The 26,595-nt window shown below is 49.3% G+C and overlaps 1 protein-coding gene across 2 annotated transcripts in view; it reads right to left on the bottom strand.

Moving 5' to 3' along the window:
• Positions 1 to 738: 738 nt before the first annotated feature.
• Positions 739 to 26,595, bottom strand: part of GFRA4 (GDNF family receptor alpha 4) — a 69,259-nt gene continuing 43,402 nt past the window's right edge. The window contains exons 2-8 of one of the 2 annotated variants that reach the window (XM_080589378.1): positions 17,043 to 17,330; positions 13,768 to 13,848; positions 10,508 to 10,853; positions 7,885 to 7,994; positions 6,846 to 6,980; positions 6,434 to 6,591; positions 739 to 4,764 (exon numbers count right to left, since the gene is read on the bottom strand). In XM_080589378.1, coding sequence (XP_080445504.1) covers positions 4,618 to 4,764; positions 6,434 to 6,591; positions 6,846 to 6,980; positions 7,885 to 7,994; positions 10,508 to 10,853; positions 13,768 to 13,848; positions 17,043 to 17,330 — 1,265 coding nt within the window. In that variant the 3' untranslated portion in view covers positions 739 to 4,617. The remainder of the gene's footprint in view (positions 4,765 to 6,433; positions 6,592 to 6,845; positions 6,981 to 7,884; positions 7,995 to 10,507; positions 10,854 to 13,767; positions 13,849 to 17,042; positions 17,331 to 26,595) is intronic. The other variant, XM_080589379.1, reaches the window with a different exon arrangement.

Consider the following 26,595-nt stretch of genomic DNA (forward strand, 5'->3'; position numbering starts at 1 on the left):
AGGCTTTGTTCCCCCCCCACACTGTCAACAGCTTCATACATGCAGGAAAGCAAACGGGGCTTTGGGGAGGGTAAGGTGCAACGTTTCTGGGTTTGACCTTGATCTCTCCTTGTGTTTAGGAACCGACTTGCATTTCACTCGGCATTTTTATGTAAATTTTATATACATTTGTTTCGTATATTTTTTTTCACCTAAAATTGGCAAGAAAACATTCAATTTGCCTCTAATCAATTTCCACGTGATTTCTTTCTTTCTTTTTCTTTCTCTTTTAGATGCCAGAAATAGCTCGCAGATGTTGGCAGCACGAACAAACGTCTCCCTGGCCGACGCGAACTGGTGCCCTCCCTTCTCCTCCACCTCCCCTCCTCCTGTGCTGGCACCAGCTTTGAGCTAAACCACCCCCAAACTGCCCCCAGAGCCCTGCACGTGTCCCCCCCCGTGTCTTCAGCACCAGTAGCCCCGGGATGTGCACGGGGCCGTGTCCCCTCCCTGGGTGGCACTGATGCCTCTCCATTGGGTTGTGCCTCGGCAGAGCTGGTTTCTCACCTTTCTCCCTCCTGGCTGGGATGCAGTAAACCAGAGCTGGGTTTCCAGCCAAGCAAAGGGGCTCGGAGCCCCACATCTCTGCCAGCCCCCCCAAAATCCCCCATTTCTTCCAGCTGCCCTTACGGTGCAGGGCCAGCGGAGCACCAGCATGGGCACGGCCAGCCCAGCACCGTACACAGGATCGGGGGGGGGTCAGGAAAATGCATGTGTGCTTTATTCATGGATATGTTTGAATATTGACTCGTACAGAAGAGATAAGTACAGGCTATACCCCGGTCGTACAGGCAGACACCACCCGTCCTCCCCTCGGTGCGCACACACACCGGTCTCACCCTGCCACCTGCGGGGTTATTGCTCCAGCACCGTTTTCCCTCCCTGCTCGTGCTCTTGCTTTGACCACGACGTGGTGTTTGTACACACACAACATCTCACGGGCCTTCAGGACGCGAGGAACTGCCAAACCACTGCAAACGATGCCACAGAGAGAGAGTTCAGTGGCTACAGAGGGTTTGGCTGGTCGATTATTTTTTTTTTTCCCCCATTTTGCTTCTTTGTGCTTATGGAAGTCCCCAGGTGTGGAGTGATTCCTAACAAGTCATCGCCCTGTCTCTCTCGGCTCACTCAGTCCTTTCCCTTTACAAACAGCTGCTGTGGCTTCTGTGGTCCGTCAAGAAGCTTAAAAATGAAGATCCGGAGTTCTCTTCTTAGTGGTCAAAAGAGTTGAAAGTTCTTCCAAAAAATTCCCTTTTCACAAGGGAAAACAAATGGTCTGTGCCCTCATGTTGTGGGGATGTAATCAGGTCTCCTACCTCCCAAAGGACCCCTCAGAAAACATCTTTTTTTTTGCAAAGTTTCATTTGTGAATGCACTTGGAGGGAGAGTGGACATTAAATATTGGCAAAAAGGGTGAAATGGTCAGGAAAATTCATGCAGGTTTTTGGATTTATTTATTTTTGATCTCTACGCAACACCACCCACCCCAACCGCTGGCCTTTCCCTGCTGTGTGGAGGCTCGCTGCTCCTGCCTCGCTTCGTCTTGGAGCATCCCCAGAGCCCAGGGGGAGCAGGAGCTGGCCTGGGCCACGGCTTTGGGGGTTCAGCTTCCAAATCCCCAGCACAGGGCAAAGGACAAGGACAACGAGGCCATTTCAGACCTGCAACACCAGCTCTGCTTTTCAGACCCCTCCACCAAGACCACAACGAAGACACCCCCCCCTTCCCCCCAGCAGACACCCATTTACATGAACCCACTGCCTGGTTTTTGGCAGGGATCCCTACAGACCTTTACCATTTTTTCAGCCTCGCCAAGCAAAGCCTCCGTGATCCAATCCACGGGGGTTGGCCGTCGCCTTCCACAGCCTGGGGGCACTTCTGCCGTCCTCCCAAAACTGAGGACTTGAGAAGAGCCCGCAATGGGAATCGAGAGTCTCTTTGGCCTGCAGTGCCTGGGGACAGCTAACATCCTAAAAAGTCTTTAAAGCGTGATAGAAACCCAGAGGAGATGCCAACACCTCTGTCTGTGGAATGGTTAGAAACAGATCGAGAGAAATCTGCCAGAAAGTGTAAACGGAGAGGATCCTGCCGTGGGACGTGGTCATGGAGCAGGTGACCCCTGGAGGTCTCCTCCATCCCTAGCAGTGTGTTAGGGTTCTCCACATCTACATCTCACAGCTTGCCAGCCTTAAAGGAGAGGTGAAGCTGGCTTGCCATCTATCCTGGCCAACTAGGAAAAGTCTGCTTCTGCTGGTTGTTTTATCAGAGAAGGAAAGGGCAAAGTGGCATTTCGATACCACTGCCAGCGATAAGACACAAGAGTGGAGATGCAGGAGGGGGCACTCCTGGAAAGCAGCCGCCCCCTGTAACCTCCCCACCCCGAGATTCAGCCCCTGCAAGGAGGTTGAAGGCTGGTGGAGACCCACCTTGCTGGGGCCAGGAGTGTGGAGCAGCAGGGCAGACAAGGGAGACACATTTGGCTGGGGACACCAATGCCCTGGATAAGGGGGAAATGTCTGCAGCAGCTCAGCGCCTGGCTATGATGCTCCGAAGGGAGGTCAGGGATTTGGGGTCTGTGCTACGACAATCCCCAGATGCATTTCGGGCACTGGGTGAGCCTCCTGGCAGGGGAGGTTTTGCACATTTCAGCTCAGCCCGGTGCCTGGCACGCGCAACTTGGATCTCAGCATGTTCCAGGACCCTTTTCATGGTCCTGGCCTAGGACAGCCAGGTGCTACAGCCCCGAGGACCTCCCAGGTGCAGACCTTCAGAGAGGATGCAGCCAGGGGGGTTTCTGTGCATCCATAGATGTTCATCTGGAAACGAGAACGGGCTTATATTGGACCAAAACCCAAAGGTTTCTCACCTTTGCAGTTTTTCAGCAAAGTCTAAGTATTAAAGCAATGGAAAGTGTTCTGGAAGGAATGGGAATAAAAAGAACTGGACTTTGCCACGCCAGCTGCTGCTAAGCTTTTCCATGCATCCGTATGATAAAGGACTAATGTTGTTCCTCGGGGAAGCATAAACCAAGGAGTGAACGGGCTGCTGCAAAGCTCATGGGGAAAACCTGGAGCTACTCCTGTGCCTCCCCGTGGCCATCAACCTGGGTAAGCATTTATCCTGGGAAACCTTCCCACCCTTCCTTCCCATCTTCTTCATCGGCAGGATCTAGCAAGGGGTTCAGCTCCCCGAAAGGTGCGGGGAGACCTCAGCTCACCTCCTCAAGGGAAGACCCCCGAGCTATCACATACCCCAAGGCCACACATTTGCCTTCTTGTGCCCTGAGCAACCAGGGCAAGGTTTGTCCTCACCGTCCCTCCCTCTGGGTGGGTCAAGCACCAGCCTTGGCTTCAACCACCTCGTGGCTCAGCAGTTGACACTTGAGAGGGCCATTGTCCTTCACGAGCCAACCTGGACATGAGCGAGTTCCTCCACCAGCTCTTCAAGGAGGGGAACTGCAGCAGTCATACTGGTGATGTGATTTATGCCTTGACCTTTCTGGAGACTGGCTGGATCTTTCTGTCCCCATGGTGGTAGCTAGCAAACGTCTTGTATCCTCTCCCTTCCTTGCAAAGATAATGATGTCCCCCAAGTGAAGTCTCTCTGCCAGACCAAATGATGCTCAGGTAGCTCGTGAGGACGGGCTGTGTTGCACCCCCATAGAGCCCTATCCGTGGGATCAAATTTACCCTGCACAGAGAAGGCTCGGACTGGGCTGACATTGCCCCCTGACTTTCATAATGAAAAAATACCTACCCCAAACACCTCATGGGACCAGTAAATAGCAATGCTAGGGTTGGGACATGAAGAAAGGCAGCCATAAACAAAACACCACGCGTGTCTCTTCCTGAACACCATCGGTACATGACATGTTTCCCAGACAGGAGGGCCCGAGGGGCAGGTGGCAGCTATCGAGGCGTGCCTGTTGCACATGGGTGGATGGTCCGTGGAGCCAGTTTGGTGTGTGGCCACTTACACCACCCCAAGATGCTTCGGGATCCTCTCTGGAGAACAAACCCAACCACCTTCTCACCAGCAGCTCTGGTTTCTTCACTCCGAACCAGGTGGGCTGCCCTTTGGGTCCCAGACCCAACCCTGGAGATGGTCTGAACCACACATCATTGACTTGTCCTGCTGTGGGCCCCGTGCCATGAGCCAGGGCTCCAGGAAACCTCCTGGCAGCTCAGCCAGCAAAAGTCTTTCCCCTCTTGGCTGGGGCAGGCAAAAGCTTTTCCTCTGCAGCTCTCATTTCTTGACTCAACTCTCTCCTTCAGCTTTTCCAAGGCAGTTGTCTGTGGCTTACACCCCAATCTGCAGGGAGCTGGAGAGACAACAACCGAGCTTGTGGGGTGAAAGGTGGCCAGGACCAAGAATGAGCTGGTTGTCGACAATGCTGATTGTATAAAACCAAAGAAATTGGCAGACGGGCGAGGAGGAGGAAGGGCCTACACGCTCACCTCTCCTTCCCATCCCCTCCCTCCTCCCCAGCCCACCCCCCCAAAAAAGTTACTTGTCTGGTTGTTTTTTTAGAGAAACCGACACAAAGAGAGTCACTGCCTGGCGTGTGCCTGCCCTGCCTCACATCACCAGGAGGCTCAGCACGGCCAGAGTGGGGAGAAGCCACGAGTGCAGCGGGGAGGCTGCCCGGAGGGATGGAGCTGCTGGGCTGGAGGCCTCTGAGGACAGGCGAGTGGAGCCCCGCAGGAGCCGCTCCTCTCCGGCCACCTGCAAGAGAAAGGAGACAGCGTGGGGTGAGGAGCTGGGTTGTTCCCCTCATCGGTCTAGATGCAGGGTTTCCAAGCCCTGAAGCCTCCCTGTGGGTGTTCAGACTCAGAACCAGACTCAGCCTGGCTCTAGATGTGTGGTCAGCTCAGATCTGCTGGAGGTGGTGGTGAAGGTGGTGGTGGCACCAGGGTCACCTCGTGGGCATAGCACCCGCAGGTCTGGACACCTGGCTGGACGTGTCCTTTTGTAAGGTGGGTGCCTGAACGCCCACTGTGGGCAACGGAGATCCATGCAGCCCATGGAGTCACCTCCGTGGTGGCCTCTCCAGGTGGAGATGTCCCCTAGGCATGGGGCCAGCAGGCGTTTCACCACGCAGTGGCTGGCAGCCAAGTTGGTTTCTCCAAAGGACGGTGCATGTGTTCATGTTGGCCATCTGGGCTGGACTGGCAATGATGAGGGAGGTTCACAGCTTCTCCGTTGCTTGTAGGTGCTGGCTTGGATAAAAATCTTAGTGTGGTGTCTGGACCTCAGGCCACCACCAAAGTTGTTGTAAGGTCTAGGGACCGCCAGCCAGAAGCAAGACCTCCAACTCCTGTTTGCAAATGTGTTTCTGGCCTGATGAATTTATCCCATGGCCACCAAGGCCCCAAAAAGCAGTGAGGGAAGCTGATACCTCTGCACCTCCTGAGCTGGTAAATGATCAATGGAAACAGAGTGGAGTGGGATGATTTGGGTGTTTTCTCAGCAAAAGACACGGGGAAAGGGCTTTGAAAACCTGCGTGTGGAAGCTCCCTGGAGGTATCAGCTAGCCCAGCACAAAACCCACGCTCGGTCCTCAGAGTCTAGTTAACTGCAGTTTCTGTTACCTGTACGTTCAGTAAATCAGGGTCACTGTTAATTATTCAACAGTAAAATAATTCATTCTGAAGATTAATCTGGTGGGTGGCAAGTCAAGGTCATTGCTTTTTACTTAATAATTAAATATTTAATGCTTATTACTGTCATCATCAGTAAAGTACCCTGTTATTTGTTTTAGAATAATTTCAATTTAATATTAATTTGATACTAACAATTTGCTGCTGACTAGAACCTTTCAGCAGAGGTTTCCCAATGCTTAGCAAACCTTGGTCAGTTAATCCTCAACATGTGACCTCCAGCAGCTGAAATGCTTGTCTGAACCTACGTGGCTGCCCTCCAGCAGGGCAAGGAGCTGAACCAGTGCACCTGGCTCCCTTCTACACTCCTGAAAAGCCCAGGGATGTTCCCAGTACTCCTAGAAAACCCATGTATCTCAACAGCATCCATGAAAGAAAGGAGATGGTGACCAACAGGCCAGAGAGCAGCAAGGGATGGGATGGGATGGGATGGGATGGGATGGGATGGGATGGGATGGGATGGGATGGGATGGGATGGGATGGGATGGGATGGGATAGGACACGATAGGATTAGGATGGGATAAAATAGGATAGGATAGCCCTTGGAGTCAGGCAAGAAGATGTCAGGGCATGAGGAAGAGGATGATGAGGGACTCCCAAGGTGGAGGGGAGGTTGGATATCTGCACGTAGCTGAAATGACACGGGCGGATGAGGGAGCTGAGATGAGGAGGGCTGGAAGGCATGGAGCAGTCACGGACACAGCCAGGCATCCCCTTGGGCCAGGCTCTCCTACCTTGGTCGGCTGGAGGTGCTCGAAGACGTTCTCTCTGAGGGTTGCCACAGCTCTGTTGGCGTTTCGCTCCTGCTTGTACATCTGTGTGGTGGGGGGGATGGATGGGGCCACGGCTGCGTTCAGGTAGGTCCCATTGCCAAAGGCCAGGATGGCGTTTTCTTTGTGTGAGAAAGAGATGGAGAAAAGCATCAGCAGGGGAAAGCACACACCTCCTTTCTCCAGCTTTCTTTGGCTGCCTGTCCCAAACTGCATGCCTGAGGACCTTCAGAGCTCCTTTGCTGAAAGCACACGAGATGGGCACCGATAGCCTCCCCAGGACTAGGTCGCCTTCGTGTCCTCGCTCCCCAGACTCTTAGAGGGAGCCTCACCAGCCTGTGGGCAATGCTGCTGGAGGATTATTGGCGATACTCACGGAGACAGATGTTGTCAGTGAAGAGACGCAGAAAGCTCTCGCACTCTTCCTGCCGGTTGCCACTAGCATTGCACGTGCACCAGGGGGCTATGCTGGAGGTCGAGTTGTCAATGTAGTTGGGAGTGATGGGGCTGCCTGCGGGAAAGATGAGAAATGTTACCACAAAGCTGGTGTTTCAGGAGGGGACAGGACATTTCCCTCGTGGCTTGCTCTGTTTGCAGCTCCTCTGTGACGGCAGCGCAAGGAAACCCTTCGGGTGCTGCTGTCATGGCTCTGTTTTGCTCGCAGGGAGGAGAAGAGTGGCAGCTGCAGCCTTTTTTTTCACCCTTCCACCAACAAAGCCTTCAGCTGATTAAAGTGGGCTATCAGTCTAAGGAAGGGGCAACTCCTGGGAGCTCAGGTTCCCAAGTAACATTCAAAAATTATATGTGAACCTGTGTCATATCGTCACCAGAAAAGTCAAACTCAACCTCCAGAATGGTCAGAGACAACAAAGGAGGGATTAAATCAGAATGAAATCTTGACCCAAATAGCTGTCAATTTACCCTTGGGATGGACCAAGTCCAACGCATTGGTGCTTCTCTTTGGACTCTGGCTGTGCTCAAGCTTACAGCTGCCAGCTGGGTCTCTGCAGCATCTGCAAACCAAATCTGACATCTGAAGTCAGCGAGATGGCAGGGGACAGTGATATCCTGGGGCATCACCAGCAGTGGGATGGGGGAACACCCACCAGAGCAGATGCCTGGGGTCAACCCATCATCCTGAGCTTCTGTTAGGGTACGGCAGCACATGCTGCAGGTTTTTTCTGCCTCTGCTGCAGCTGTCATAAAATTACCCAATGCTCATGGCTTGGGCTCCTTCCCTAGGCACAGCAGAGAGAAAGACCAACAATTCTTGGTGATCCCAGTCTCGGATGTCCACCTCGCCATCCTCACAGCTTTTAGCTGGCCGGAGTACAGGCGGTGCTTCCCCCCTGGGTGTGGGAGGGAGAGCAGCTGAAGTATGAAGTATGAAACATGAATTATGGAGACCAGCTCACCTATGATGCCGGTGTACGCCAGCAGACAGGCAGCATAGCTGTCCCGCCGGCAGCCGCTCGCAGCCTGCAGGGACGGCTGGCAATTGAACTGGAACTCTGCGTAGCGCGACCTGACGGAGAGAAAGCACAAAATGGGGCTTATTAGCATGGATATTTGGGACAAAAAGGGACATAATAGCGCACTGGAAGTGTTGAAAGCGATTGCAAAGAAGGGGATGTGTTCACACGATCTTTTGTTGCTGCAGTTGTTGCTGAGCCAGTTTGAATAAATATCACAGGTTTTCTTCTCTCCTGCTCCCTCCAGCAATCCAGAAGTGGGTTTAATCACTCGGAGAGGAGAATGAATAGGTGCTGTAGGTCGTGTTTTACAGGCCTCCTCTGGGACTGCAAGAAAGGTGCAGTCTTGGAAGAAACGTTTGTTTTCTGATGTACGAAGCTGATTTTCAGAGGAAGAGCTGTTGTAGGCAGCGAGGGAATTCATTCCCTAGTGCCATTATCTGACTTCTGGGTACTAACTTCCCCTAGAGACCTATGCCTTCATTTTTGGACTGAATTGCTGAGAGAGAGAATCACTTTGGCCCAATTTCTCTCTGTTCAAAGATTATGTTCTAAATGTAGCTGAGGACGTCTTCAGATTAAGGGCAATGCCCCAAGGCTCAGATGTGCTCTAACCATCATCGTGGCTGTTGCTACCTCCTCTGCTGCAGGCAGGAGAGGTTTGGACTCTCTGGAGCCTGTGGAGCAGGAGGTGCATGCCGTGCTCCTTTCACCTCTGTTGTGCCTTGGGTTTTGCGTGGTCTGGGTAAAAGCAACAAATGGCTCAGCACAGAAGGGTTTTGAGACCCAACCCTGGGCTTGTTGGGACCCTCCAGGCCGTGCAAGGAAGTAGGTGCATCATTCAGATGTGCCAGGGTGCTCCTTGCGTGTGGCTCCCCTACTCCTTGGGTGGATAAACTCTGTACATCATGCTGCCAACCAGGTATTTGACACCCAGTTCTTTAGGGGTGGCTCAGTTGTTGGCCCATCTAGTGGCATTTGGACATTGCAGGATACCTAAGACATCCACATGGGGCTTTCATGTAGGACATGCTACTAGAGATACAGATCCACGAGGCAGGCAGCCAGGGCCCAGGTAAGATGTCCTAAGGTTTCTCTTATAGCACTGACCTCTCTCTCCTGTGCCACAGCCAGGCAAAAAAATACTTACCAAATTTATGCTGTATTATTTGGAGGGGGGAGATGTGGATTGCAGTGTTTGTATCATCCATGTTAGCAGAGCCCACACCTCCAAGCGGGGAAATTTGAGAGGTTACGGCTGATAAGAAGCTGCAAGAAGGCTTGGCAGCACAGGCAGGATTAGCCTGGAGTATTTTACTCCTCTAAAGTGCCATGATGTGTTGTTCCTGGCTCTCCTTGTGGTTTCTGCACTGCTGCCTTTGACCGGGTCACACGTCAACCCCTTGCTCCCACCGTGTCTCTAGAGGATGTTTTATATTATATATTCAGAGACCAAGGAACCAGATAATTAACAGCTGTGCTGCTTGCAGGAAATGGTTTCCAGCCTCCTGGGAAGCAACACTTTCCCCTTTGATCCTCCCCTTCCCTCCTGGGTCCACTTGCCTTGTTAGGGAGAGGGCAGTACCCCACAGTTTTGGGTTCCCTAGGTAGCTGGGGGAAATCTCCAGTCAAGAGCTGGTGTGGCTCAGGAGTTTTGCATCTTTCAGAGTCAGCTCCAGCTCTGTAGCTCAGTTTTTGTCCATTAGCAGCCTTTTTGGGTGCAGAGGGATGAGGGCATTAATGCCAGTCCGCCTTTTTGGGTGCAGAGGGTTGAGGGCCAGTCCACTCATCCAAAAGGATGTGTGCGGCATGTTGCTACCCTCACCTCCCCTTCTGAAAATGCAATTTTTTTTAATGTACTTTAAAGATGACGTGCTGGCAGTGGATGGCTACTGGAAGTTCAGCTCAGAAAGTCCCAAAACCTGGAATAATTAGAGGTTGGGACAGCACTGGGAGACATGTCTTATGCTGGTCTTGCTCTTGTGCTCTTCTCTAGGTGTCCACTCACACCCACAGCTGCATGGAGGACACTGGGCTGGGAACATCACTGCACATCTGGTGCAGTACAGCTGCTCTCACACCTTACATCTCTTGTGGATGGAAGGCGTCCACCCCAAGGGCTGTACATGGATTAACCTTCTGGAATACCAAAGACCTTTTGAGAAATGGAGGGGTAAATATAGTGGAACTGAAGGAAAATCATGTAAGGGGGATATATGTGAGGTGCACTTTAGGGCAGGTCTGTGCCTGTGTGCATGCATGAGGCTGAATGGATCCCACTCTGCGTCCCTGCTTTGCTTGCACCTTCCTGGAGCTATTCCCATAGAGGGTCTGTCTTTGGGACCAAATCCAAAACTGATAGGAGAGGTCAAAAAAGGCTCCAACATAAAGATATGAAATCTGTTTGTCAGCGCTTTCCGTATCAGGGTATGAGACCAGGACATGGACCACGGGAGGGAATCACTCAGGCAGTGGCCTACAAGGTTGGGCTGTGGTGAGATGGATGCGTCCGCCACGATCCTCCAGCTGGGCCCGTCAGCTCTCCACGTCACCCACGTGAACCCACCTGCAGACGTAGTTCTCCCGGCAGGAGTCCAGGGGCGCCAGGCAGTTGGGTTTCTCCTTGGACTCGTAGGAGCAGGCGGGAACGATGGTCTGCCGCCGGCGCTCGGCGCAGGCCGTGTCGTCGCAGGGGCAGAAGAGCAGCTCGTGGGTGTACTCGGGCGGCACGCGGTCGAAGAACTTGCGCAGGGCCTTGTGGCACTTGGAGCGGTTGCAGGTGTCGGCCCGGGCCAGGCGACGGATGCAGAAGGAGACGTACTCGGTCCGCAGCCGCTGGCACATCTCGTCCACGTTGCAGGCTTTGGCGGCGTCCAGGCAGCGGTTCACCTGGGTCACCTCGTTCTCAGAGCCTGGGGGATGGCAGAAGATGGGGATGGAGTTCAGTGCTCATCTGCCCCCAAGATGCAGCACCCCATGGAGACCTTCCTCCCATCCCGTTCCTGCTCATGGCCACCTCAGGGTGGCCACCACCAGCCCTAGGAAGGCAGTGGCCAGGATGAAATCCACATTTGCTCCCTGTGTCCCAGCAGGGCCAAATCCCCTTTCCCTGCTCACCCTGCTAAGAGGTGCCATGGCCGCACAACAACCCTCACACCCCAGAACCTGCTCCTAACTCCTACACTTAATAAAATAAAACTTTTCTCTACCTTCGGCATCTTATAACACTCTCACCACGAATTGACCACCCTGAGGCCTGGTGAGACAGCAGTCCATCCCAGGACCTGCCCAGCCACATGGGAGTTGTCTGGGTCTCACAGCCCCACAGCATTTTCCAGACTGGTCCTGCCCAATGTGCCCATGTCCTAAACTACAACCCTGCCTTCATGAGATGGAAATCATTTGAAGAATAGGTAAGATGGAAACACATTTGTCTAATACTGATTCTGGAGCTGTTACAAAGGTGGATGGAGATCTGTTTGATAGCAGGGAAAATGCCACAGCATTGCTGCTAAGAGTCAGTCAAGACATTAGGCTCTTTCTGATAGGAGAGATAAGATGAGGGTCCTCCAAGTGCTAGAGAGAAAATGAATTTGAAAGCGTTTTCCATCTCTCTGAATTAAGCCCACGACCTGAAGCACACTAGAAGGACTTTTTCCCCAGCAGAGAAGATTTTTTTTTTTTCCAGAGGAAAAAAACCCAGAATGAAAAATTTCAGATGCAGAGTCAAGCCCTGTCTTTGGCCAGGAGTTAAGACCAGCCAGTCACCACTGACAAGTGTAAAAGCATTGACAGTTGCTCTGAGCGCTTCAAAACTGGCTGCACTCCTTCATTTTCACAAACATTATCAGATGCTCCTTCTCTTAGCTGTTTATTTCCCCCTTCGTTTTGTCTCTGCTGTTTATGGTGTGCTAAGAGATGAATTTCAAGTTTTGCAGTTATTTTATGATGGGTGAAATTTTTTGCTCGGTGTGTTCCTACCACATAGGTGCTTCTCTTTAAAAATGCCTAGAGATGAAGATCGTTAGAGCATCAGTTTACACTGGGGAGCTGTCAGCAAGTGTGTAGGAAACAGCTACTTGGAAGGGTTTCATTACCCATTCAGCTAATGAATCACAGGGAACACAGTAGCTTTTCTCCTGTTCCCACGCAACAACGGAGGATGTGCTTTTACAAATCACTACTACAATTAGAGAGGAGGGATATAATTCTGTTTGTACACTTCTAATGGTGGCCATACGTATTGTTTCTGTAAAATTGGATTAAAAATGGCCATACGTATTGTTTCTGTAAAATTGGATTAAAAATATCTGTCACTCTGATCTGGTGCGGGGTCATGGGAATGTCTTAAGTTTCAACAAGTTCCTGGGAATTTTGAGGGTATATTTGAAAGAGGATCCTTTGGCTATGCAAACCCTATAATTCTGTGCACTGGACAGGCACAGGGCAGCAGGTCATAAGGTGTGTTATAGACTGTGATGAGTATAAACAGGAAAGAAAAATTAAAACCAAAAATTTTATGTGCCTTATGGGTGCTGAGTCCTTTGGCACATATCCCTGCTGCTCTGGGCCCATTGACTTTGCTGCCCAACCAGTTTCAGTCTGCTTTAAACACCTGACTATGTGTTAATCATGCATAAAAACCCCCATCCCTGGACTTCGCCTCGCTCTGAAGAGCCCTGTAGGACCTCCAGCAAAAATGGAAAAACTCTCGTGACAAAGGCCACGACCCAGCAAACAGCTTTGTGCATGCTTCACTTTGCACGCTCGGATCAGCCAAGTGGAGTCGACAAGATGACGTGAGGCCAGGGAGCAACACCCTTCCCTCGCTGGTCAGATTGTCAAGGGCTGATGGGTTAATTCGCTCCCCGACATTTTCACCTAACAAGTGCCTCGCTGTCGAGGGGACTGCAGACATCCGTCAGACACAGGGATGTGCTGCTCCTTGCTCGCCTGGTTGTGCTCCAGCTGTGTCCTCCAGCCCAGCATCAGGTGTGCGGTGAGGAAGAGCTGCAACACGGCTGCTGTTCTGGCACATCGGCCAGAGACGCACATGGAGCGCACAACCTGCTCCCAGACGGGTAGTTCGGTGACAAAAATCACTGCCTGTAAAGCTTCCCCATGCCTGTGGTGCACAAGCAGAGCTGGCAGCTGTGATGTTGGTGATGGATGGCTTAATAGCTACCGCACTGACCTTTTAACTGAGGGGCTGAGGGTTCGTGCCCTCGAGGGGGTTAAAAGGTGTGGGGCAGCTCTGCTGACATTATTAAGGGGATTACATGATGCAAAGCAGAGCACGGGGCTGAGTCCTGAGGTTGCCCTCAGGGCATGGGGTTAAAGGTTGGGATTGGGATCAAGCCAGTAGGTTGGGCTGCTGACCTTTCTGCCCACAGTCTGGCCCTGTGACTGACGTGGAAACACCTAGTACCTAATGATATCCAGCCAGCCGATGCTTGCCAGGGTTTCTGCACTGCACAGGTCATCCACCTGCTGTAGAGAGGCAGCCCACTCATGATGGCTCATCGTAAGAGGCCTTCCTACTATGTCCATGAAGGGCTTCAGCCCCAGCCCTTCACAGTATGGGCATAAAAGAGCCAAAGGATAAAAATTGCAAGTGCTTCTTCTGAGGATGTGTTCTTCTACCAACATTTTAGCACAGGACTCATGGGCAACGCCTTGAAAGAATGGTTGCAAGACCGTAGCCATGCAATGCTCTGTAAAGAAACCACGAGGGACCACAAGGGACTGCCTCGTCCTTAGCACTTGATCCCACAGCCAGCTCCCCCCACTTTGGAGCAGTGTAGGGGCATCTTCCCACCCACCTACCTGCCGTGATGGAGGCCAGCCGGACGTAATCAAAGCCCCTGATGAATGGCTCGTAAGGAGAACTCTCCAGTACGTTCATGCCTGGGGTGGAAAAGAGAAGTCACTGAGAAGACAGCAAAAGACCCTGAGACATACAAGGTTCGACAGTTGCAGTGTAGGTTGGCTTGGTGATGGGGTTGTGTGCTCTCCAGGCCATAAGTGAATGGATACTCAGGGTCACAGGAAGAATAGGATATAACTGGATTTAAAAAAAATAATAATATCACAACTGTGGGGTAGATCAGCCCATCAGAGAACTGTTGAGTTTCAACCTTGTATAGCTCAAGTCCTGGGCACCCTTCCAGGATTGCTGCTGAGGACACCAGACTGTAGCACAGGCTCTTGCTTGTGGGCAGAGTTCATACCAACATCTCCCTACTCACAGGGTTTCCAACACCATTCTTACTTTTTTATTTTTTCTTACTTTTTTTAATGGCTCTACCTGGGTCAGAGGTCCTTGCCTATTTCTAGGACACAGGTAGGGCTATGCATGGGGCTGCATCTGGCAAAACACACGTCTACGTATTTATTAACACCTCTCCCCTTCTCCCCAACAGTCCTTTCTTACTTGGCACTGAGCTAATGACCCACAGCTCCTGCAGAAACTTCCTCTCTCCATTTTTAAGTTGCTGGGAAGCTAATTTTATTCAATCGGTGCTTCCCTTTTATCTGCTCAATGGTCTGTAATGCCCCATCACCCTGCTAGATACTACGGAATATTATTGAAGCAAACAGCTCAGTATCTTTTTTTTTTTTGTTGTTCCTTTTATTAGACATTTAGATGGATATGGACAGCAGCAGCAGATGTACTGGCTGGGATAAAAGGACTATCAAACCTCTTGCTCCGGGCATATGCTGATCACCAGCTGCGGTCAGGAAGAAACGGCTCCCAGGGTACACAGCCCTGTGCAATTACCACAGGTGCATTACAAGGCAGCTTTACACCTTCATTGCAATATCTTGCATCATTACTGACTGGAGAGGGGCCCATTTGTATGTTCCAGCATAGCAGTTTTATGTCCTGATGATATAGCACCTTATCAGAGAATTGTTATCGGGTTGTCATCATGTTATTGTGTCTCCAAATGGGAAGGTGGCTAAACACAGGCGCACTCAAGAGAAGCTGAGTAAATAGTACGCTTTGTAAATTCCCTGAGCACACACTTCCACAATTGATTTTATAAGAGGGCTTCTAGGAAGCTTTTTACAGCCTCCTGGGTATGTATGACTGAAAGACAGAGCTCCACATGGAGCATGTGGATTGGCTTCCTTTCTCAGTCAATTAAACATGTGTAAGGACTTGGAAACATGTGACTATTATGAAATATATTTCCCCTGGGAAATTAAGGCAAAGAAATCAAAGGTTTGGGAGTGCGAATCTGCATTGCAAGTGAGCTTGGTGCTTGCACAAATGCAGGGCTCAGGCCATGACAGCAGAGGAGAAGTCGGGCAGACTCTTGGCAGTCTCCAATACCACCCTTCCCACGTTCTTCCCCAGGACAGAGGTCCTAAGGCAGTGGGCAGGAGCCCATCCAGCTCCTACCCTGCATCTTCAGACCCACACCTGGCCCCTGTGCTCCCTGCCATCCCCTTCCTGCTCTTCCAGAAGTGGTCCTGGGGTGGTGGGAATCCTCCTGGCACCACTGCCCTGCACAGCCACAAGTCTCCAACTCACTCATTACCAAGCCCTGTGCTCTGCCTCATGCTGTTCACTCCTTGGCAAACATCTCAAGTTCCTCTCCTTTGGGGAAAAAAATAAATAAAAAATAAAAAATAAAATAAAATAAAATAAAATAAAATAAAATAAATAAAATAAAATAAATAAAATAAAATAAAATAAAATAAATAAAATAAAATAAAATAAAATAAAATAAAAATGTCCCAGAGTTGGATCCAAACAGCTTTCTTAGGGATGCAGTGGGCCCAGACTGATGGTGGGGTTGCCCCATCCCCTGTCCACATTCATTCACCGAAGCTGTGCCCCCTCCAGAACAGATCTGCAAATCTCCCATCATAAAAAGGTGATGGAAGCCAGGCCACCTGGGAGCTGCCGGAGTGATGGAGAGGGACCCAGCTGTGTCTGCTAGCATGGCCAGGAGACAGGAGCTGCTTTATGAGAAAATCAGAGGGAGGCGGAGGCGGGAGATGGACTGCGTCCAAAACTTCAGCCCAGGAGGGTCAGCGGGGAAAGGGCTGTGACTCAACCTGTTAAGATGAATGGAGGGGCTGGATTGCTCCCTCTTCCCCAGGCTTCAATGCAAACAACTTCATTTGGAAAGTAATTAGGGGAAAGATTGGATCCTGGGTGGTGCTGGGGCCTCTTATTCCCCCTGTCAGTGCAAAGCACCCTGCTCTGCATCCTGCAAGCTGTGCTACTTGAAAGCTTTCCGGGAACTTGATCAAGCAGTTCCCATTCTGGCAAGCTGGTGCTTTACGGTCTCCATCCTCTTTGTTTTCCTTGGCCTTTTGGCCTGTGTTATCACCCCTGTACCTTTCCTTTCAGCTTTCAGCCAGCAGTGTTTTATTAATCTATTTGCAGCCTATGGTTGGAAGGTTCTGTTTTATTCCCCGTTTTAATTTTCATGGTGCATAAAATACCCACCAGCCTGACAACGAAGAGTTATGGCCACCGAGGTGCAATTTTATGATGACTCTTAAAAAACGTCAAAATCCAAACTTACTAAATACTGGCTCTGGGAACACTTTAAATTCCAGCTTGATGTCACCAGCCCCAAATCTTCACTAACCCAAAGACACCAGTGCACTTGAGATCCTCCAAGAGAGTGATTTGTTTTAAATTCGCACTGTTTTTTTCCTCAGTGCCCAGACTTTGTATAGTGTTTCAATAAAATCTGGAGCTTCAGGTCTTGGCTAGCGTTCTTCTATTTACATGCAAAACATGCCATGCATTTCCCCAGCAAATATCTCAAGATATACCGGGGACATCATGGAAAAGAAGACAACTTATAAAAAAGGAAGGAGGTGTCTCAGGTTTTTGGGACTGCTTTCCTCAAAATGCCATTACTCTGGGGGTCAGTAGGTGTTGAGAGGGATTGGGATATGATATAGGTGACCTTTTCCTTTTTCACATTGGCTTCACAGAATCATAGAATTGTAGGGGTTGGAAAGGACCTCAAGATCATCGGGTCCAACCCCCAGCTTGGTTGCTGGGGACCTCTACAGAAAGCCCCAGCAGCAATTTCCTTTTAGGAAGACCATGAGGAAAGAGCACCCACCCAACTGACCTTCCATCAGCGTGTGGTGGATGCTCCAGTAGACGCTCAAGCAGTGCTTCTCCTTCTTCATGCCCCGCTTGCACTTGCAGCCGTAGAGCTGGCTGGAGAGCAGGGCCGTCACCGTGCTCCGGCACTGGTTCTTGGCGTCGGGGCCCAGCTTGTTGGCTCCGTTGCCTGCGATGCATTGCCGGAGGGTCCTGAATTTGGAGCTGCAGATGGGGTCGTTGGTGCAGGACTCACCTGCTTGGAGGCAGTCCCTGCTCGAGCTGACAGCTTCCGCCATACCTTCTGCAAGAAAAAGGGAGAGGGGGGCGTGAGGGTGATGGAGCAACGCCAGGGATGTTCATCTTCACATACAGAGACTGAAATCATCCTCTTCACTACACACTCGACAAGCAATGACCCTGCTTTTGTAGTCCTTAAGCAGGCAGGTGGCTCCCCAGCAGGTCGGCTGGGGGTGTAAATGCCCAGGCTCACCACCCCTACTCAGGAGCTGCCCCATATGAGGCTAAATATTTTACCTGGCCAAGTGTGCTTCAGCGCTGCCCAGCAGCATCAGAGAGGAGTGACAGGAGAGGACTGGTAGAAGGGAACTTGGAGGGATGTTGAGGAGGCATGGCTCAACCTGAGCTTCAGCTCTCCAACCCACCCATCTCTCCCACATTGCTGGGACACCAGCAGCAGAGAGATGCACGTGGCCTCCCACACCGCTGGCTGAGGAGCCAAAAGGAGAGGTCACCTCCACCCTTGGGACTAGGTCTTCCTAATTTGAGAGAGTGACCCCAGATGGGGTCAGCATGGAAGCAGGAGTATACATGCATCTGGTTCCCGATGCCTGTCCTTTCCTGCTTGGAGCACAAAAACCTCTCTGAGCCATTTGCTCCCTCACTTTTCTATTTCATCTCCATCCTCCAATGCTAACAGAAGCCCGGTCCTCCTGGAGACCCCACTCACTCCTCCTTGCACATGATTTAACCCTGCCCACACCTCCCGAAAGCTATGAGCTGCCCCATGTGGAGTATTTTGACATGGATTTAGCTCAAATGTGTCCCAGGAGCTGGCCCTTGTTCACTGTCAGCACCTCCCCAGGACTCCCACTGTTTTATCTTGCCTTTTTCCAAGCTCCTGCAAATTCTCCTCAGAATTACTTGTGAAAACACAAAGTGCTGCTCTGCTCCCCATGCTGTGAGGACAGAGGAAAGCACAGGAGGAAGGCATCAGTGCTACCACACACCAATAAATTAAACATGCCCAGCAGGGCTCGGTGCTGCTGTGTCCCCATGGCCTGCAGCAGACCATTTCCATGCTATTAAATGCTCTTCCACTCTCCAGCAGGCTGGCTACATCCTGACTGACTGCTGGGGATGGGTCCTGGCCTGGGATCGCTCCAAGGCTCATGTAAGCATCGCTGCACCCTGGCAATGGTGGGGCCAGAGGCTCAGCTGTGCTCAGCGGGGCACGGTGGCACCCATGTTGGGGAGAGCACAGGAGATGAGGAGAATTGCATCCCTTCCAGTCGGTGTGGTGCTCTGGAGCATGTCGACATGGGTCAGGCACGGCTGCACCATGGCCTGGGGGAGTGGTGAAGACTGGAACCTGGTTTATGGCAGGGGAGTTTCAGTCCTCACACCTGTAATGTGATCTTTGGATTCTGCTGTACTATCAAAACAGAAAGTGATGCTATGACCTTGAAGGAGGACTTCTCAAACGGTTCCCAAAGGAAATCCTTACCCCTAACATCGCTCGTCTGCCCTCTGGATGGGAATACATTACAGCTTCGTGGGGTAGAGAAGGCAGGGGGCACTTCTCATGTGGAACCCCTCCAGGGTCTGCTCCTGGTGAGACCCAACTCAGGCAACACCAACGAATTCTCTCTCTGAAATGTGGCTCCTAGGTTTCCATCTCTGAGAGCTTCATGAAACCTCCACTCCCTCCAATTGTCTATTGATTTCTCCATGGGACCTCTGTTCCCTCCTTCCACCTGCTGCCTCCCAGGCCCCGAATTTCGGCACCCTCCCCGCCTCTGTTGCCCTCCCCATGCATGGCTTGAGCCCGGTGCACCCATTCCCCTTCCTGGCAGTGGCAGGGTGCTTCCTTAGAAGCCGCTGCTTCTGTTGCTCTGGCTGATTAGAGTGGAAGGTAGCAGCTGGAATTCAGATATTTCAATTATGTTTATTACAAACTTTGGGTGAACCCACCAGGAGGTTTCTCCTGAAACAGCCCAATGGCACCTCAAATGCGAAACCTTTTGTCAAACTCCAGACTATTTCACAGTGCCTCATGGCCAATGACAAGCTCTCAGTTATCTCAAATCTCACAACACCTCAAATTTGAGTTCCCCTACCCCTGATTTATTCATAGACCTGGTTTATTTAGCACTCAAGGCTTGTTCGGATCTGCCAAATGTGGAGAGAGAAATTATTTCCAACACATAGGAAACTCTGCCTTGGGCTGTCATATCTTGAAGAACTCAGAACACAAGGAACCAGTTTCCTTGAAATATCATTTGGTCTGCAATTTCTCTGAGATCTATAAAGTGAGGCAGAGCTATAGTCTCTGCTTTCAGGCACTGCTGAATTTTCCGTGCACAACCTTTCAGAGCAGAATCTATAGGAAAAAAAAAAAGAAAAAAAAGAAAAAAAAAGAAAAGCGCTTGACTTATTTTGCCTTGACTTACTCCAAAGGATCTCCTCTGGCCTACAATAAAGCATGGCAGGTTTTATTCTAGAAGAGATGACTTTGTCAGTGTCATGTCAGCTGCTAAAAAAGTAACTTAAAATAGGAATTATAACCCTCCTTCCCCCTCTCCGCTACATGAATGGCAGATGATCCTCCCCAGGACAGATATAAACACAGCCAGCCTGTAAAAGCTGTAAAACACTTTGGGATCCCACTTTAAATAAATCAAGAGGATTGACCATTTGAGAAATTTCCTGCAAAATTTTAAGTAAATATATCCTCAAGCCGAGGCTTGCTTCAGAGAACAAAGGCCGGGGGTGAATATTTACAGCCCAAGCCCGGGGCATAAAACACCGCCGTGCAGGCTTTACAGCAGAGGTGCTTGAAGCAACTTTAACTGGAGCGTCACGAATGACCCGCTCCATAATCATGTCACTTAAAAACCAAATCATTCAGGGGCTTTTATTGTTAGCGACGTCTTTGCAACTGAGACAACATAACACTGCGTTTTTCCTCCTCGCACTACCCCTGAGAGAGTAATTTTATGCAACATTAAGAGAGCGCCTCTCAGGGAAAAAAAAAAAATGTAAAAAAAAAAATCTCGGTGACATAAAATAGAGAGCGCTTGCTAACAGGCAGGGACAAAAGCAACATTAGGTCTTCCCCCCATAGGCAGAGCAGCCCTTCTGGTTTTGCCTTCAGAAATAGCACCTTAACGATGCTGCACCATGGGATTTCTCTCTATATCTGCCCCTGACTGCTCCCGGGTCGGTGGGGCTGGGTGTATGTGCTGGGTTGTGCGTGGCTTGGGCTTTTTGTGCCTCTGCTTTTCTAATAGCACAACTTCCAGCTCCCTCTGCTCTCTTTAAAAGCCCATTTGTCTGAATTTTTATTCCTCGCTTGCTGCTAATTTCACGCTGTTTACGGTGGGCAGATGGGGTAATGAGTTTATTTTCACATCCTGTTTGCAGCGCTGCTCCACATCTGTTTCTGCTCTTGCTTACCTCGGTGACACTCACATAAAGGCACTCCTAACGTGCAGCAGTAAGAGAAAAACCTGGCTCTTCCCATTGCCTTAACAGAGCCCTGGTTCTCCTGCAGCAGGTCTCTCAAAGTGCACTTGGTTGGACGAGGAGATCTGACTCTCCTCCAAGGAGACCGTTTCCTTCACCACATAAATGCAGCTGGGTCTGGGGTGCAGAAGTGTGAAGGTGACACCGCGTGCCAGCTTGGAAATGGCACACAAGAGGCTTTGTATAACAGAGCACTGCCACCAGACCCGGCTACGCTGACTTTCCAACCCCTCCTGCAGCAGGACTGGGGGTGCAGATGTTTTAGGAGGCACCACACCATTTTTTAATGGTGCTGTCCAACCTGGGGTTTTGGCACACGTCCCCCCGTCCCCCTCCCATTTTTTGTATGTCTTTAGTGCTATGCACAGTGCTAGGAAGTCGGTCACTATTAGAGTGACAAGCTGTTGACTCCACATCTTTTTTTTTTTTTTTTTTTTTGCTTTTGTAATATTTGTTGCTTAGACGAGGACAACCATCCAAAATCTCTAGCAAGGCAACAGAAGTGTTTTATTGCCCATTTAGGTTTTAGGAAGCACCAGGCTGGGTCAAATTAAATCTGCAGGACAAATATTGGTGCTTGACAATAGGTAACTGCCTGATAACCAACCCAGGGCTGTCAGAAACAATTTGTTACTCACAGTTTTCCTGGAGTGAGAAATGATGGGGAAGGGAGTCTGGAAGAAATATTCATAGTATTTCCCAAATATTAATAAGCCTGTAGTGATACATGAATGGGTCCAGGTGGCTAATGCTGGTGGTCACTCTTAAACCTTGTTTAGACTAAGTTTTCATGCCCTGACTTTACAGTCAAGTGCTCAGGATCGCCTAAGATCAACCCCTTGTATACAGCTCAAATGTCATTTTCCATGTTGCTGGACATGAGCCTGATCTAGAGAGAAGAATGCAAAGTGTAACAGAGCTGCCCCCATTAAATGCTTCTGCCATACTGATGGTCCTTCCTCCAGACCTGTCTGAGAACAGTCCTACCGGGAGATCCCCCATGCCTTGTCTTGAGCTCACAGCTGTCATCCAGATTTCGTAGCGCCCAGCAAACCCCTTTGGGATGCTGTTTTGCTGAATTAGATCAGAGCAGCTCACGCAGGGAAGATGTCACCACTCATTGCTATCAACCCTCTGTGGAACTGGATGGGTTTACAAACATTACACACACATAATGAAATCCCTCAGTGCAAACTGATCTTCTTTTGGTAGCAGTTCTTCCTGGTCAGTGCTGGGGTGGGGGAATTTGCTGAGAACACTTCAGGGATGTAATGTCTGAGGGTGTCAAAGCAATGCCAGAAAGTTCAAGCCAGTAACATGCTGCGCATCTTCAGCGGGCATTAAAAATGTGCCTGCCTGACTCTTTGCACCTACATCTCTGACCTTCCTCCCCTTATTTTGAGGTTATAAATAATCTTTTTTCTGTATGTGCTCAGTGCCTTCAAGCAGGACTTTACAGGCACTGGGGAAATACAAATAAATACAACACTCACTAAGTGGTTTCTTCTCTAATAGCTGTTCCATGTACAAGATAATTTACTCATTGCATGGAATTGAAACCAGAAGAAACCACATTCCTGTATTCTGTCTTCCTGCTTATTGTAGACTAACATTCCACCTGGATACCTTCAGAGCAGCCTGAAACTCTGGGCATCCTGTTAGTTAAGATCCCTGCTGTGGCAGGAAATTTATTAAGCAGGAGACTCCGCCTGTCAGTGGCATGATGGATCTGTGCAAGCCTGAGGATGAGCACGTGTTTTTGGTGGGCTATTCTCTGCTCTGTGGGGATTTACTTAGGCTGCAAAGTGAGAGTGAATCATGATGGCCACACGTCTTAAATGAAAGCATGAATTACTCAAAGAGGGCACAGCGAGTCGGGTTTTAGACACCTGCTGAGATGAACTCAGTAATCCCCCATTTGTCTTTGACAGCCCTTCGCATCTGTAGCTCTCTTAGCCATTTACCAGGAGGCAAGTGTCACTCTGACTTTGCTGAAGCCTGGGAAGGTGAAGCAATGTATTTGTCCCCGACCGAGTCAATGACTAGAACCTGCCTGGGAAAATAAAAAAATAAATAAATAAATAAATCATGATCTGGAACATTGGTTGTGGGATAGTGTCTGCAGACTTTAAGGCTGGAAGAAAACCCCTCTGGGTGTCTGTAGCCTGGCGAAGTTACATCACGCATCCATTACCCTGAAGGAGAAAAAAATTCTTCCTGAAAACTCTCATGATAACTCGTAGTGAAGTCTCCCTAGATATCATTATTCTCCTACACTAGCACATCCTTTCTGACAAGACTTCAGCCTTTGTTTTGTAAAGATGCCTCTGGAAAGCCCCATCCTGCTCAATTGACTCAGCCAGACTAACCACCGACTCAGCTATAAACAACGGTTTTATGAAATGAAGATGCAAATCAGACCATCATGCTCAGTGCATGACCTGCTTGCAAACAGTTGCGTACCTGCCCTGAATAAGATTCATCATTATCACCAGAAAAAAAAAAAAAAGGCTTACGAGATTTGAGCATCCATGAGAATTCAAATTGGGTACACGTTACTCTGAAATGCGTACTCTGAAAGGCATATTGTACTACAGGTTAGGGCAGTGATCTTGAATCATGTCACATTCAGTGCTTGCCAAAATTTGAGGACACCGTGACAGTGATAGATCAGGGGGCTTCAGTCCCTAATTTCTGGTGTAATAGAAGAGCTTTCCCTGTCCAAGCTAAACTGAAGTCACACCAGTAACTAAAAGCTAACCACTCACACCATCTGCAGGAGACAAGTCAATTAGTGGGGCTTTTGGTCAATAGGTCTTAACACATGTGCCTATAAACAAGCATCAGAGATATCAGGTCTTTGTCTGTATCTTAAAGATAAGAGCAGGGAGCTGTAAGAACAACTGTATTAAAGGCTGTGAGGTCTCAGGGATTGGGGGAGATCTCTAAGTACTTAAATTATGTACATATAAACCATAAGCTATACCTAAATTTGGCTTTAAAATGTGGTAAAGATAGAGATTTTCTGCTGAGGCATAGCAAAGCAAATTTAGATCCAGGATGGTCTACCTCTGGTTGGGTCTGCTTGACCAGCTTGTCTCCTCTGCCTCCTTCCCCTTTTCTGACCTGGCATGGTCCTCATCCAGAGACCTCCTTCTGCACTGGAAAAGTTCATTTTCCCATTTTCAGTTCATTTCTTGTTCATTTTCCCCCAAAAGGCAGTGAACCACATGCCTTCCTGTGACTTAAGTCTAGTATTTGACCTCCGTATGCTGTTGAAAGCACATCCCAAAACAGGTGACTCAGGAAGAATATCAAGAACCCTTGAGAAAGAATCATCTTTATTCTTCCTATTAATCTGATCCCAGGATGACACTGTGGGAATCCTGTCCCTAAGAGAAGAATTCATTATGCATTTTCTTGGAGAGAGAAGGCACAGTGAGGAAGCCTAACTGGCCACGGCTGCAAAGTTGGAAGTGCACGGATTGCCTGCATCTCTTGGAAAAGTTCAGTCTGACCTCTGTAGAAAGCAGGGAAAAAAAGAACTTAAGCGTGCACACGTGTGTGTGGAGGGCGGGTTGTGGAAAATGCAGGGAGTATTGTTCATGCCTAGCATTTATTCAGTCAAAAATGTGGCTGATGGGAACCTATACGGACTGTCGAGCTGAGGCACTAAGTGTATTGCTTTGAATGTGTTTTTATTGCTGACATTTTAAAGCAAATCTTACTGGCATATCAAAATACTTCCAATGAAAGCTGCCATTGAAAGAGAAGTCATTATCACTTCAACTGGCGCTGCGTTCGGATGAAGTGAGAGTGATCTAAAAAGGAGAGCAGTCCGATGTAATGCTCCACATGCTGGTGACTTGCATCTGCCCTGTCCACTGCTATGACATTTTCTCTTCTTCTTCAACATCCTTGAGAAGAGTGTGCAACATGTCAGAGCTCTCCAGTGCAACGGTGAAAGCAACAGTCCTGAAAAGGTATTTTTCTAAGCTAGGTCTGGCCATAGCAGCCCCAAAGATAGAAATCCAGCCCCTTGCATGGGGAGGATGATGTGTTTAAGCATGTGGCAAAAAGGAGCAATTTAAGATGGGAAGGAGGAGATATAGCAGGAGATTTGCTTCATGTCGCCAGCAAGAATGCAATGACCAAGTCAGCTACTGGGGATGACACACAGAGCAGAAATAAAATGTCCCCATGCTAGATTAAAAAAAAAAAAAAAAAGTAAAGATAAATAAAAAGCTAAGAAAGCTAAGATAAGGAAGAATGGAGTATTCTGCAAGTATGTGCAGGAGGCAGGTGGCAAGGGTGGCACAATCCCAAGCAGAGACATCTATTTACCTCTCTATCTGCGCCTCAAGATCAGATCAGCTTCTCAGCCCAGATTTGAGTAAGTAAGGCAGCCTGATACTCAGCTTTCTGAGCAAAATTTCAGCTAGTGCCTTAAAGGCTGTCTTCTGTCCAGCAGGGTGAGATACAGATCTCCTCCAGAGCCTGTAAGGAGCTTATATACATATATAAATATATAGATACGTAGTTTTTAAACTCCCCTAGCTCCACCTTCCCTCAAATCATTTGACTAAAGGTTTCTAGCGTTTGCCAACTCTTCTAAATCTTGCAAAACCCAGTCAATTAAGTATGGACCTTTGTAGAACATAACCATTTCCAGAAGCCCATATCTGCCAAATAAAAGTTTATTGTTTCCTACAAGGTACTTGAGTAGAAATCTCTCCAATTTGGGCACTGTAACAGGCTCCCCAGGGTAGCTCTGTGTGGAGCCAGGAGCTGGACTCATTAATCCTCGTGGGTCCCTTCCAGCTCGGGATATTTTATGCTTCTATGTTTCTATAATAATGCAGTCTCAGAATACCCTGAATAATCTAACAGGTCCACCATATCTGACTCACCATCATTCTTTTTTCTCTTTGAGGAGGGAATTGCTGACATGTTTCATACAGAGTCATTTTCTTCATCTCTGTGCTCATTTGTGGCCATTGCAATACACTTTATGAGATCTCAGAGATTCTATAAAATTCGTACACATATATATACATATAACTGTAATATTTTTGGCACTATTAATTTTTTTATCCATTCACCACAGTATAAATTACAGAAAGCTGTGATTTGAATTGATATGTAATTCCCAAGCCTTCTTTCAGTGACAGTGTTAATAACTTGCTGCAATGTCTTGTCTTTTGCCATGGCCTCCAGAAATGTATTCCCTATCGTGTCTGAGATGAGAGAAAGCTCTTCCAACAGATTTGCGTGTGTTACGTGGTTCTGCAGACAGTCTCCATGTACAGACTCATCAAATGCTCTCAGGAGTGTGCCTGCTCTCAGCTGGTGTTTTCCTGGTTTGCACACTACTCTCAAACCACACAGATGCAGCTGGAAGACAGAAAGCTAAGCAGCCCTCTGCTTTCTGACAGGTGAGTCTTCCCTAGCTGAATATACTTCTGTAGCAGCCTCTGCAGCAAAGACATCCCTCTGTGCATCAAGATGCTCTTTCAAGAGGGGTTCTGAAAACCAATGCCACCAGTCTGCAAAGTGCACAAGAGTTTTGTCACACTGCCCTGAATCATCGACAGAGGGTTTACTGGCCATGTGGATCATCTCCAGGTGACACAGCTTGCCAAAACTCAGGTGCTTGCCTTCTTCACTCTTTCAAAACTCCCTGTCCAAGTTGGCACGCTTGTTTCATTTTGAGTCCTTCTGCACAAGAGCCCAGAAAGTTTGTCACCTCATTTCATTCCAGGAACCAACCTCCACAAAATCTTTCTTATCTATTAAAGCTG

This window comes from Anser brachyrhynchus (genome assembly GCF_964034855.1).
Source record: "Anser brachyrhynchus genome assembly, chromosome: 4".
Lineage (NCBI taxonomy): Eukaryota > Metazoa > Chordata > Aves > Anseriformes > Anatidae > Anser > Anser brachyrhynchus.